The sequence below is a fragment of the Cupressus sempervirens genome, chromosome 6 (genome assembly GCF_028749045.1).
Source record: "Cupressus sempervirens isolate cs-2001-9-10 chromosome 6, ASM2874904v1, whole genome shotgun sequence".
NCBI lineage: Eukaryota > Viridiplantae > Streptophyta > Pinopsida > Cupressales > Cupressaceae > Cupressus > Cupressus sempervirens.
Window position 1 is genome coordinate 691,756,295 of NC_143123.1, and position 12,438 is coordinate 691,768,732.

The window sequence follows — 12,438 nt, forward strand, 5'->3', positions numbered from 1 at the left end:
CTAAATATTAAATCTAAAAAACAATAAATATTATGTTAAATTTCTATATAATATGAATACGTTTTAAAACATATTCCAATTATGAGATGTAAAATACTTAATTTAAATATTACTAATATATGATAGAGTTATGTTAGAACTTTTTATACTAATATAAATATAATATAATCTAAATATTTAAAATATCAAACTTTAATATATTTAATAAAATACGAATCAAATTAAAAAATTAGTAGTTTAAAACATAATTAAGGTAGATAAATTTATATTTAAATACTAAATATTATAATTCAGGTCATATATTAAATTATGAAATATATTACAAAACAAATTAGAAGATTTAATAACAAGATGCTAAATTTTTATTTTAAAACAAATTTAAAAGAAAAAAAATTTAAAATGAAGACTGAATATTTAAATTAAATCTAAATGTTTCAACTTTGAATTTAATCTAGATTTTTAGAGTCAAAAGGGAAGCCGACGATCATTTAATCTATTGAGCAGAATTAAAAACTTAAAAAAGGAGCTGAATCATTAATCAGATGTTTTATGCCTGAATATTCCGCGGACAGAGTTTGAGCTTCTAAGTAGGTTATCATTTACACTTATTCAACGTGGAAATGGGCTGTGAAATAATTATTCTGATTGACGGTGAATGTGCTCATTCCTACTGTTCTCATTGTGCTGTTCAACATTGAAACCTATTGTATTCGCTGATGACCATTTCATCGCTGCTTGACATGAAAGGGCCCTGCGAAAATGATTTTTTAATATATTGTATTTAAATAATCTGTACCCTCTCGAATTTTGCGACAAATTTTTGCAATTTTTTAGCAGAGTTTTGAAGTTCGCCGAATTTCGAACTTCATGGTTGAAATCTGGTGAACCCTTTGACTTAGATTTACTGTGTAATGTGATTCTATGTTATTCATGCTATTTCTGTATTTCATTTATCTCTGGTATTACGCAATCTTGTTGAATCTGCATGCACAGTGTGATCTGTCTCAACTTAAGCATCTAACTTCTCAGTTTATAGAAGTTTGTTTTAGTCTTTTTTGAGTTCAATGACTGAACTGTGAAACTAATACATCAAGTATCCAAGATCTTGATGAGTGTCCCCAGTTTCTTTACTTGGTCTATCGGAAGGATGTTCTTATCTTGTGATTGTCTAGTTAGCAAACTATATTGCAAATCTGCCAAGTAAATGAGATATCGACAAATGTCATTATTTCGTTCACTCAGCCTACTAAGTCTCCAAATTTATCAGATTTGTTCTATTGTATTGCTTTTACATCACAGTGAATATTTGAATCTTAAATTATAAATATTTCCTTTCAATTCTTTTACTTTGTTGGGTTTATTCTATAATTTTCTTTTTGCATTGTAGTGAATATTTCAATCTTAAATACTTCCTTTCTAAACCATTGTACTTCTGGTCCTCTTGAATGTTATGCCCTTTTTGTTACTGCCCAATTTAGTGGAGGGATCTGATCAGATCAGACGTAACTTACTCATCAAAGTAGCAAGACAAAGTGCCTGTTCAACAAAAATCTAGGTGAACAATCAACTGGTTGATCTTGCTGCCATACAACAGTCATGTGTCCATAGATAGCAATCAAGTTCACCCTATCAGGAAATATAAAGCTGACTGCATTTCCACTTTCATATGCTTCACTGAGCAGAGAAGAGTTGGTTCATCAAGAATTTCCAACATCCTAAGTTCCCAAAATCAATACCAGTCCCATTGTCTCACTTTCTTGATTTATAGAGGATCACTGGGGTCAGTTATTATGAATGACACATATTTGAGCTGAATGGCCGAGACTACAAAATGATTATTTGACTATCCTGCACTTTCTCATCCTGATGATGGATCATGTAGTGTGATCAAAAACGTTAATGATAAATAAACACACACAATCAAATCCAGAAAACTTTGTATTTTACAAATGGATTGTGGAAATCTGTTACTGTTAATACAAAATGATTTTCAAAGACAACCAGAATAACACATTTGGTAGACATCAGTGCATTGCAGTCTTAGTGTTTTGGGATTAAAAGTGGAAATCGTATAAAGCCCAGTTGACTTACCACAGGCCTAATTGACCATGATTGTGCCAAGTCACAGTATCTAAAGAAAAGAATAGTAAGAGGAGTTAACGAATGGAATTTTGAAATGTCTACTGATGCAGGACCCTAGAAGAAAAAATAATCATAAAAGAAGTTTTAATTGAGAAATGGTAGATGTCATCTTTCTCGTCAAGTCACCCCTTGGTGCTGCAACTCAATATTATCTCTCAAAGAACTTAGCAGAGCTCTGAAATTTCAAAGCAAACCAAACTACCAAGATTATAGAGAATAACTTGAAAAATATCACAACTGATGACTGTGAATACCAGTGAATGGAATGCAGGACAATCAATCATTACATACTGGAGCACTAGATACCAAGTTTTCTCTCAATCTGTCATCTCCCAAAAATTACAATGAATTATTTCACAAATTCATAAAATTCATAAGCACAGAACTAATGTCTACTGATGCTCCACAACCCATCTTGGACAGAGCATGTTATACACTGAATAATAGAGGTTTACGCAAAAAAATGCAATTATTGTAATGCAAATAATATACAGGGCTCCACATGCTGAACATGTAGATATTACTTGTGTATGTCTATTAAAAATGACTGTAACAAATGGAAGAATGCCAAAAGAGATGTGAAATCATTTCTTACAATCTGCTGAAGCAAATGAATGAAGCACAGTCTAGTGGCACTGCTATATCTGCTCTTATCTGATGAGTGCAGTGTGCAGTACCTTCCCTTTTGATAGGCTCTGGTGGAACCCTTCAATAAGCATGTAGGCATTTCGCCAGTAAATGTATGACACAAATGCCAAGCACAATACACCTAAATGTATAACCATTTTCTACCTCTGGTGTGAGAACGCTCATCTTAAAAGTATTAACAGTTTGTTTTTGTGAGAACCCTCGAGTATAATAAGAATAGAAGGAATTTTGAGCAAACCTTGTGACACGAGTTTCTTTAAGTTTCCTCCAGTTAAAGCTAAATCTCAGGTCATGTTAGCCTACTAGTTAGAGGAAATAGAGTTCAGACCCTGAGATCCTCTGCGTAGAATTGAAAGATTCCCACAGTCCCAGACATCAACTTAACATATGAGCATGTACCACAGAAAACAGATCCTTATATTGTCAACATAGAGAATGATTAAGAAGACATAGAAAAAATGAAAGAATTGGGCCTATGGGTTGAACCAGAGGACGAACCAGATCAAACCAAGTGTATAGACCAAGCACTAGACCAGCAGAGAAAGCGGGGTCAACACCACTTATTTAATGTAATCAGAGATAATTTGAGAAGTTAATCTTGTGGCTCTCATCAGGGCCCTACCTGGTCCTATTTATTAACTGCCTACTGATCTTCGCCGAATTTTGTACGGCAGCTCTTTGCAAGTATTAGAATTCCCAGGCCTAAAGGCCACAAATTGTACCAATTGCTTCATCAAACATTTCCCTCTGGATAATCTACCTCTTCTGAGCATTCTAAATGGATTCGGACATATAGCATAAAGAGACAAATGCTTGAGAGTATAACCATACGATTACTGGTAGGTAACTGAAAAGTGGAAATGAAATATTTCCGCAAAACCTAAAAAACAAAGACCACACAAAGAAACATATGTTTTGGTGGGCGCTAACCCTAGCATATCCAGTTAGTGCCATTTGTGTTAATGATGGTTTGTAGAATCTGCAATGAAGTCCAGTGCTTTGTTAATCTGTAAAAATATATTTTCTCCCTTTCCCTTTTGTCTCTTTTATATTTTCTTAATGGAACCATGAACCGCCATGTATTTATGTTAGTGTAATAACATTTATCCATCATTCTGCAGATTGTCTGTTTCTTTCTACTTTCATAGTTCATAATAAACCCTTAGAGGGTGTCTCGCAACAATTGCACTAATAAACCAGCAAGGTTACTAAATGAAAGGAAATGTTCCTTCACATGTGCAAAATAGCCCATCAACAAAATTGGATTCAACATTATCTTAATTTGTCTTACCATTACAAGATCTCCTAGACTAAGCCCAATAACTGTTGGTGACATCCAACACTACAAATATTTATTGCATCTGAGTACCATGCAATATGTTGAACATGGAGTTGTCTAAAAGCATGTTAGTATGTGCATGCCCAATAAAATTGCTTCAAATGACTAAAAAAGAAAAGCCAAAGCTTGCCTGGGCACTGTAACTTTGCAGACCAACCACTGGGGCCACAATACAAGAACCACTGTCTCCAACAAGTCTTGATGAGGTATCTCTATGAACAAAATGACCAAGGGAGTGGTATGTCAAAAATGCCGAACGTAGTTGCCCCTCTGGTATTCGATAGATTGGATACCAGGCTACTGAGAACCTGAAAAGGAAATTGGGCAATACAATCTAAATAACCGAGCAAGAAGGGTGGCAAGCAAACTACTTTGAACAACAAAGCAGGAAATACGTTGTAATCTGGATAAAGCTTATAATTAAGTCCACATAATCACCCTACTTGAAACAATTTAATAAAGATAAAATTGTAACAACCTGTTTAAGATAAAAATTGATCTAGCAGATCAGGCAAATCTATAAACTAACCATGAAGCAGGATGCAAATCTTGTAGCTTTATTGACTCCAAGATATGTGGGTCACCAAATACTTGGCAGCTTGAATCAGTGTCACTGTTGATCAATTCCCTAATTCTAGAACAAATTGAAAAAGAAAGAGAGAGAATCAGACAAGGCATATTGGCATTTCGATCACAATATCTAAAAAAATAGGAAACTGCCACGAAAAACAGCATGGCACAATAGATACTTACTTCTGGAACATCGGTCTGCGCTGCTGTGGCAACTGAGACTCAAAAAACTCAAAAAGAATTTCTGTTTCACCATAGCCAGAATATTTGAACAATGTGCTGCAAGAATGATTTCCAGCATTGGAAGATATATTTGAAGTATCAGCTGAGCAGACAGGTGCAGTTGCCGTTTCTGCAGAAGGTTTTGGCAGAAGAGTAGAAAGAATAGGAAGATTTGCAAAATGAGAAAGGTATGAATCTTCAACCTTATTTATTTTCTCACTAGTTTCCTGCTTTGCGCTGTTAACTGCGCCTTTACAAAATGATTGAGATAATCCTGAGAACCCAAACAATTGTATCCCTGAAAGATAAGGTACAAAATAAGCTCGGAAAAAACCATCTATACTAGACCTCCCTGTGTGTCCAAATTCCTCAGCCTTTACTTCCAAACCATAGTTACCAGCCTCCTCAAACCAATGCCAGATGTTTATAAGTGGAATGTCGGCAATTTGACATCTGCACACCAAATTCGTTATTCCTAGGTTCCTAGAATAGGAGCTACACTTATCTGCACAAAGTGATGGCTTAATTTCAGGTGATACAGCATAAAGAACTTTCTCAAATTCTGCAAGAGGAGCACCAAGGGCATGTAATATACTTTCTGAAGCTAGTTGAGACTCATATGAAGTAAGGATAGAACCTGAAATGGCTTGTGCCATCTTTTCGAACTCTGCATTGGAAGAAGATGCAGGAAGGCTAATACAAGAAGAGCATTTGCAAGAAACCTCAATAACATGTTCATTATTCGTCAAATTCATTTGTCCTGCATGGTTACTATCATCAGTTTCTTGTACTGATACAGTAGATTTTGATCCAATATTGGATGCTGCATGCAATTTATGGGTTTCGTTTGATCCCTCATGGTCATTATGTTCAATATCTATATGCTGGGTATCCAATGCTCCTGTATTGGGAATACAAGCCATCACCGTTGCTGCACTTATTGCTCCAACCGGAACTTTTTGTTGGGTAACATGTTGCAGGTTAAAGCATTGATCAATATCATTTTCACCAATGTTTGCCAAAGTGAAATGATCTCTGTTTGGTTGTAATGCATCTCCATGTTGACATGGTGTGGATGGTGCAGAACTTGATTTCCACTTATCCTTCTGGTCAGTGTTATGCATTTCAGCATATTGATGTGAAATGTTGCTGTCTTCAGCAGGAAACCTTCTAAGAGGATTGGTTTGGCATGATAAGTCTAAAGTTCCTTCCTGATGAGATTGGATGGATATCTCGGAGCAACAGCACCATTTCTTCATTTCTTCGAAATCTGTCCCTGTATTTGTGGCATCTCTATGCGTAATGTGCAAAGTCTCCCCATCCAGACTCCATCCTGAATTGTCATCTCTCATATGCTGAGATCTGTTCGAGCCCTCTTTAACTCTAACCCTGGTCGGGGGATCATGGGAATCTCTACGATTCCAGAAATCATGTGATTTCTGTTTGCTATATTTGGATAAAACATTGCCATATTCCCCAGAATATTTTGGTGAAACCTGGACTGCAGAAGTTTTATCTGAATTCAAGTTGCCTGTTGGCAACACAATATGTGAATCCAAAGTTGTTGGTAGTTGCCTATATTCACTATCCCCAGACTCTTGAATATGACCATTCAAAGTATTCTTCTGCACCTTCTGCCAGACAGATTGGTTGCTTTCCTTCCCAGACCTGCTCTGCACACTTCCTATGCCACAACTACCAGTACTTCCACTTGAGCAGCTCACCAATCCAAAGTTATTTCCAGCAACTCTCTTACCTCTGGCAACTTGAAATTTCTTATCACCAGGTTGAGACTCTCTACTTTTCCCAACTTTAGGGAAATGCTTATTTTTATCATGACTATCCGTGGAAGTTATGTCATTATTATTAACTGTTTCAATATTATTGACTCCATCACTACCAGCACGTGAATATCCACCATGTAAATGTCCATTAGGAGTGTCACCAGCTTTACAAGTGCTCTTAGGAAAATCTAGGTTGGTATTTGTCAAGTGTGTCCAATTGCCAGTGCCATGGGAATCTGATGATCTTCTGCTCTTGTTGACAGATCCAAATTTACTGTTGATAGGATTATAAATACAGCCATTACCATATATAGCACTGGAGTCAGTCTGGAAGTCAATAATACCTTTTACTTCTCTATAATGATCCAGTGATGCTTCTGTAGATATAATTGCGTGATTATTTGTTTTTCTACTATTATCAGATTTTCGACCAATAGCGTCAGTCAGTATATTTGAGGTCTCATTTTGTGGGGAAGCTAAAACTTTGTTTGAGATTGCATTTTGTGTGGAAGCTGAAAATTCCTCTGCACTTGTTTCTTGAGATATAGGAGCAGAATTATTACATGAAAACTGTCCATCTGCAGTTACACCTTTTAAAATGGTGAACAACTCTGGATTCCTAGCACTCTTTATGTTATTTTTATGAATACTTGTGACATCACCATTCCTAACTGTAATATATCCACTTCCAGAAGCGCTAGTTACATTACAGCCAGATGCAAGAGAGGCTTCCTCTGAACTCTCTTTCGAAATAGGAACTTGGGTGTGACCACCACTATGTTTCAGTTTATTTTTGCCCTTCTTCTTCTTCTTTTTTGAAGGTTTCTTTATTGTTTCATCAAATTTTGAAGTATCTACAGATTTCTCAGTTGAACTACATGTGTTCAACCTATCTGTTTGAAAGTTGCTAGACTCTTCTTCAGACTTTGAATCTTTTGATTTCCCACTAATCATGCTCTTCTTCTTTGTACATTCTGGAGTCTTGGCCTCAGATAAATTGTTAATTTTTGTGGATTTTGGGAGGCCTTTTGAGCTGCATAATTGAGCCTGTTCTATAGCTCTCTTGCCAATCTTATCACTTCTTGAAAAGGGTGGAGTCAAAGGACTTCCTGGCTTTATAAAAGTTTGTATTTGTCTTTGTAGATCCACAAAAATCAGTGCAACCCTTACCTCCCTGAACACATAAAAATAACTCAATTTAAAACCTAAATCTATTTACTAATGTCTGCCTCAGACACCAGCCAAAAGAATTCCTCACCTCAGCTCACGAGTTGGAGAGATTATGGCTACCAGGTCCTGCTCCTTGTAACAAGAAGGAAAATTTACATGGCACACAACACACAATCCACAAAGAAGTTAGAAGAAAGTATTGTCATTGAAACAAAATATCCCAGGGAAAATTTGATTCCGAGATGGTCCAATCTACAATTCTTACCTTTGAACCAGGTAAATAATAATCTCGACTTGTAGTTGGTTTCACTAACGCGGAGGATCTATCTGTATTGATCAAAGTCCCAGTTGTATTTCCATCCACAAGCTTGTCTACACTATCTTTTCCTTTCTCAATATTGTGTCGCATCTTTTGTCCTTGTCTATAGTGGACCTGCTCAGATTGCATTAATATTTAGATAATACTCCATTTGATGCTGCCCAAACCAAGAGCCAAACCACATCCAGATTGCAATCTTGTCACAAATATTTTGGCATTGTTCTTACAGTTTGTTCAAACATTGACAGATGTGCTACAAGATGTCTTCCATTTAAGAGATATTGAAAATGAAGTGGATGACTGCTCTTACTGAGGCGACCATATAGATCCACCTCAAACTCCTTTGATTGAAAATCTTTATTCACCTAGAAAGAGAATCATCTTGATATCTGTTAAAAAATAAACAAAAGGATAACATTTGAATTTATTATATATAAATAACACAGCAGATATATTCCTGATACAAGTTTACCTTGATGCAAAGGTTACTAACTTCTTTGCAGTCCTGTGCTTCCCCTTGATGGGTTTGTGATTGTGGGGCCAGGATACACTTATCAAATGACAAATAATACACGCTGCATGGAACTGTAAAGAAAGAAAGCAAACAGTCGTTGAAGCCTGAAACCATACAATATACTTAAAAAAATCTTACGGATACAATCTTGCAATTTCACATTATCCTCATATTACATCATACTAAACACAAGCACAAAAAGCTGTATTCCTGAATACATACATGGACATGATATTATAAATTGAACTAATTTAAATGGTCACATTATGGTCTTCAGTCTATAGAACTGAAAGTTAACAGGCAATCTGAAAAAGATTTAAAAACATGATAGACTTGAGTCTTACTTCCAAGATCACGGATCTCCTCTGCAGTTTTGCTCTTTAACTCGGATGGTAGATTGTCACTTTCAGTCAAAACCTACAAGAAAAAGGTACACTCTTAAACTAAAATTAGATACTTCCAATCATACCGCCAAAGAACATGCTAGAAACATTGGTCTATCAAAGATCAGTGATTTAATACTATAAATAGATCATAATCAACAACCATTTCAATGCACAATATAAAGAGCAACATGTAAAATACGAGAATGAATATGAATGAAACATTAATCATGCTTTGACTCTTGTTCTCTCATCTCTTTCTGTTGCTATAATTGGTTATTATTGCACCTTGTATTTAAGTTTACTAACAAATTATATTTATTTACTTTGGTAAACTAAGATATGCACGCCATCTCCTTGATTGATGGGAGTGCATGCCACCTCTACCTCACTCACACTTTAACTGACAGTAATTAGATGCCACATATCCCCAATCAAGATGAATTCTCTTGACACAAGTACAACATGTTGGTCCTCAAATTGCTTGAGGCTCCATCAACCTCTCTTGGACACTTGTTAACTTGGTTCATGCATCTGAAAGCCTTATATAAAGTCATTTCCTTCATACAAAATATTGAATACAGATATTACAATTATGTCATTCTTGACCTCCGTTTGCTCTTGAAATTATGTCATTATAAAGTTGTTTCATTTCGAGGAAGATTTATCAGTCATTTTAGTATTTAATTATTAAATCTAATGTTTACTGCTATACCTGGTAAAATACATACATGAAGTATTAATTCGGGTGGCATTGTGTACCAGATATAGGAGTAAAACATATCATTATTAGCTCATGAATTCATTACAGAGAAAAAGACCAAAGGTGGTCAGCCAAGAATTAAAATTTATCCAACTCCATAGTACACAACATATTTATAGGACCCTACGGTTGCCAATAGAGAGAAAACCATCAACCAACAAACACTTACAACTACCCAAGAGTGACAACCAACAAACAATTAATACATTGATGGATAACCAATATTATCAACATAACAATAGGCATTGTATGCCGACTACATCATCCTCCCCAAAAGAAAAATCATCTTCCAGACAACAAGTATACATCAAGTAGTATTCAGGAAAACTAATGAATTCTCTTGACACAACTACTCCTACATGTTGGTCCTCAAATTCCTTGAGGCTCAATCAGCCTCTCTTGGCCTCTTGTTATCTTGGTTCATGCATCTCAAAACCTTATATAAAGTTATTTCCTTCATACATCATATTGAATACAGATATTATAATTATGTCACTCTTGATATTCCTAAAGGTATTAAGTTTCATAGCATATGCTTGGATTTTAGATGCACAAAGGACCAAACTGGATTCCAAAGGTTAGAGCTTGATGTTTACAATCTACAGTGACAATCATAAATTAATAATTAGGAGGTATTTTCCACAACAAGGCAAATTGTGATATTGCTACCAAGATTCAATTGTGTAGTTTTTCAAACTCATTGACCCATGTTTTGTTAATGCATAGGATCTTTGATAGAAATAAACTGTATTTTCAGACTGATTTTAATCGGATTACTTATTTGATCTCAGATTGTGGATTGCAGATCTTCAACTTCAGAATAGTATTCTATGCTTGGAGAATCTTCCACTTGAACGAGGATTGATAATTTGTTCTTCAATAATCTGCAAGAAAGAAAGATCGCTGGGACAGCATATATGACTCGCGATTGATATATGATTAGTCTCCACCAATGCAATGATAATATATATCCAACGAGTAGTTATGCCCACGTAGGGTCATGACTCTACACGGTCATCATTGGGACTGCATATATGACTTGTGATTGATATATGATTAGTCCCCACCGATGTAATGATAATATATATCCAATGAAGTCATGTCCCTATATATCCAACATATATGACTTGCGATTGATATATGATTAGTCCCCACCAATGCAATGATAATATATATCCAACAAGGTCATGTCCCTATATATCCAACAAAGAGTCATGTCTCCATAGGGGCATGACTCTACATGGCCAAAGACCGCATAGGGTCATGACCCTACGTGGGCATAACTACTCATTTATCCTTTAATAATAATGCATTACCAAGTTAATGATCAACGGCACCAATCACGCCCGATTCAAGTTATAACCAATGTATAAAACTCAATATGAATCGGTGACAGTAATATGTTCAACAACAAGTGGAGCCCGATCTGAATCGGTGGCAATAATATTAATTGCACGCGCGCGCGCGCGCGCACACACACACATATATATGTGTGTGTATATATATATATGCACATACGTGTGTGTGTATATATATATATATATATATATATATATATATATATATATATATATATATATATATATATATATATATATATGGGTATATGTATCTGTTATTCTTACCTTCAATATAATCATAAAATCAGATTCAGATGTTCAGTATTACTTTGACTGAAGCTATGCTTCAACACTCCCTCTTAGCAAGGGAGAACCTTAATAGATACAAGAATACAGGATGTTTGTATATAACACATTATCTGACTTTAACACTCTAAAATAGTGACTTGTCAAATAATTAAAATCACTATGCTATGAACACTATCATAACATATATTATGATCTCTAATTGTTTGAAACAATATCTAGAGTAATCATAATGCATTCGTTATCAATGACTTCTGGCATAACCGGAACAAACCATCATGATAACAGGCTTATCATTTGCAAGATCTTCACCTTACAAAAGATTACCTTTTGAATATATATGTCCATGAAAGATCGTCACCTTTCATTACATATCTGATGCAACTAAATAACCATAGAAGCATAAACACATATAAATTGAAAATTTAAATTCAATATTCAATATTACAATTTAATCATACCAAGTTTTCTTCTAAAGTATTCCAACTTCACTTTAGCAAGAGGCTTGGTAAAGACAACAGTTGTTTGCTCATTAGTACTGATGTACTCCAGTTTGATAACACCTCGATCCACCATATCTCTAATGTAGTGATAAGGAATTTCAATATGCTTAGACCGATTGTGAAAAACTAGATTAGTTGAAAGTTTGATACAACCCTAATTATCGCAGTGAATCACAGTGGGCTTCAAAGGCCTTTTAAACAAATCAACTAGTAACCTTTGTAACCATACAGCTTCTTTGGCTCCCAAGGAAGAGGCTATGTATTCTACTTCAGTAGAGCTTAATGCAACTAAGGATTGTTTTCTGTTGAACCAAGAAATCATCCCAGATCCAAGACTGAAGCAACATCCAAAAGTACTTTTATGATCAGTAGAGCTGCTTGCCCAATCAAAATCTGAATATCCATGAAGACTGATTTCTACTTGATGATATCTAA

General features: G+C 35.2%; 1 protein-coding gene across 2 annotated transcripts in view; it reads right to left on the bottom strand.

The window, feature by feature from the left end:
- The window catches only part of LOC149554085 (uncharacterized), a 105,349-nt gene that overhangs the window by 50,504 nt on the left and 42,407 nt on the right, over positions 1–12,438 (bottom strand). The window contains exons 4-11 of one of the 2 annotated variants that reach the window (XM_089789423.1): positions 9,053–9,125; positions 8,667–8,779; positions 8,422–8,559; positions 8,141–8,308; positions 7,964–8,001; positions 4,883–7,879; positions 4,659–4,763; positions 4,260–4,437 (exon numbers count right to left, since the gene is read on the bottom strand). In XM_089789423.1, coding sequence (XP_089645549.1) covers positions 4,260–4,437; positions 4,659–4,763; positions 4,883–7,879; positions 7,964–8,001; positions 8,141–8,308; positions 8,422–8,559; positions 8,667–8,779; positions 9,053–9,125 — 3,810 coding nt within the window. Of the gene's footprint in view, positions 1–4,259; positions 4,438–4,658; positions 4,764–4,882; positions 7,880–7,963; positions 8,008–8,140; positions 8,309–8,421; positions 8,560–8,666; positions 8,780–9,052; positions 9,126–12,438 lie in introns of both variants that reach the window. The other variant, XM_089789422.1, reaches the window with a different exon arrangement.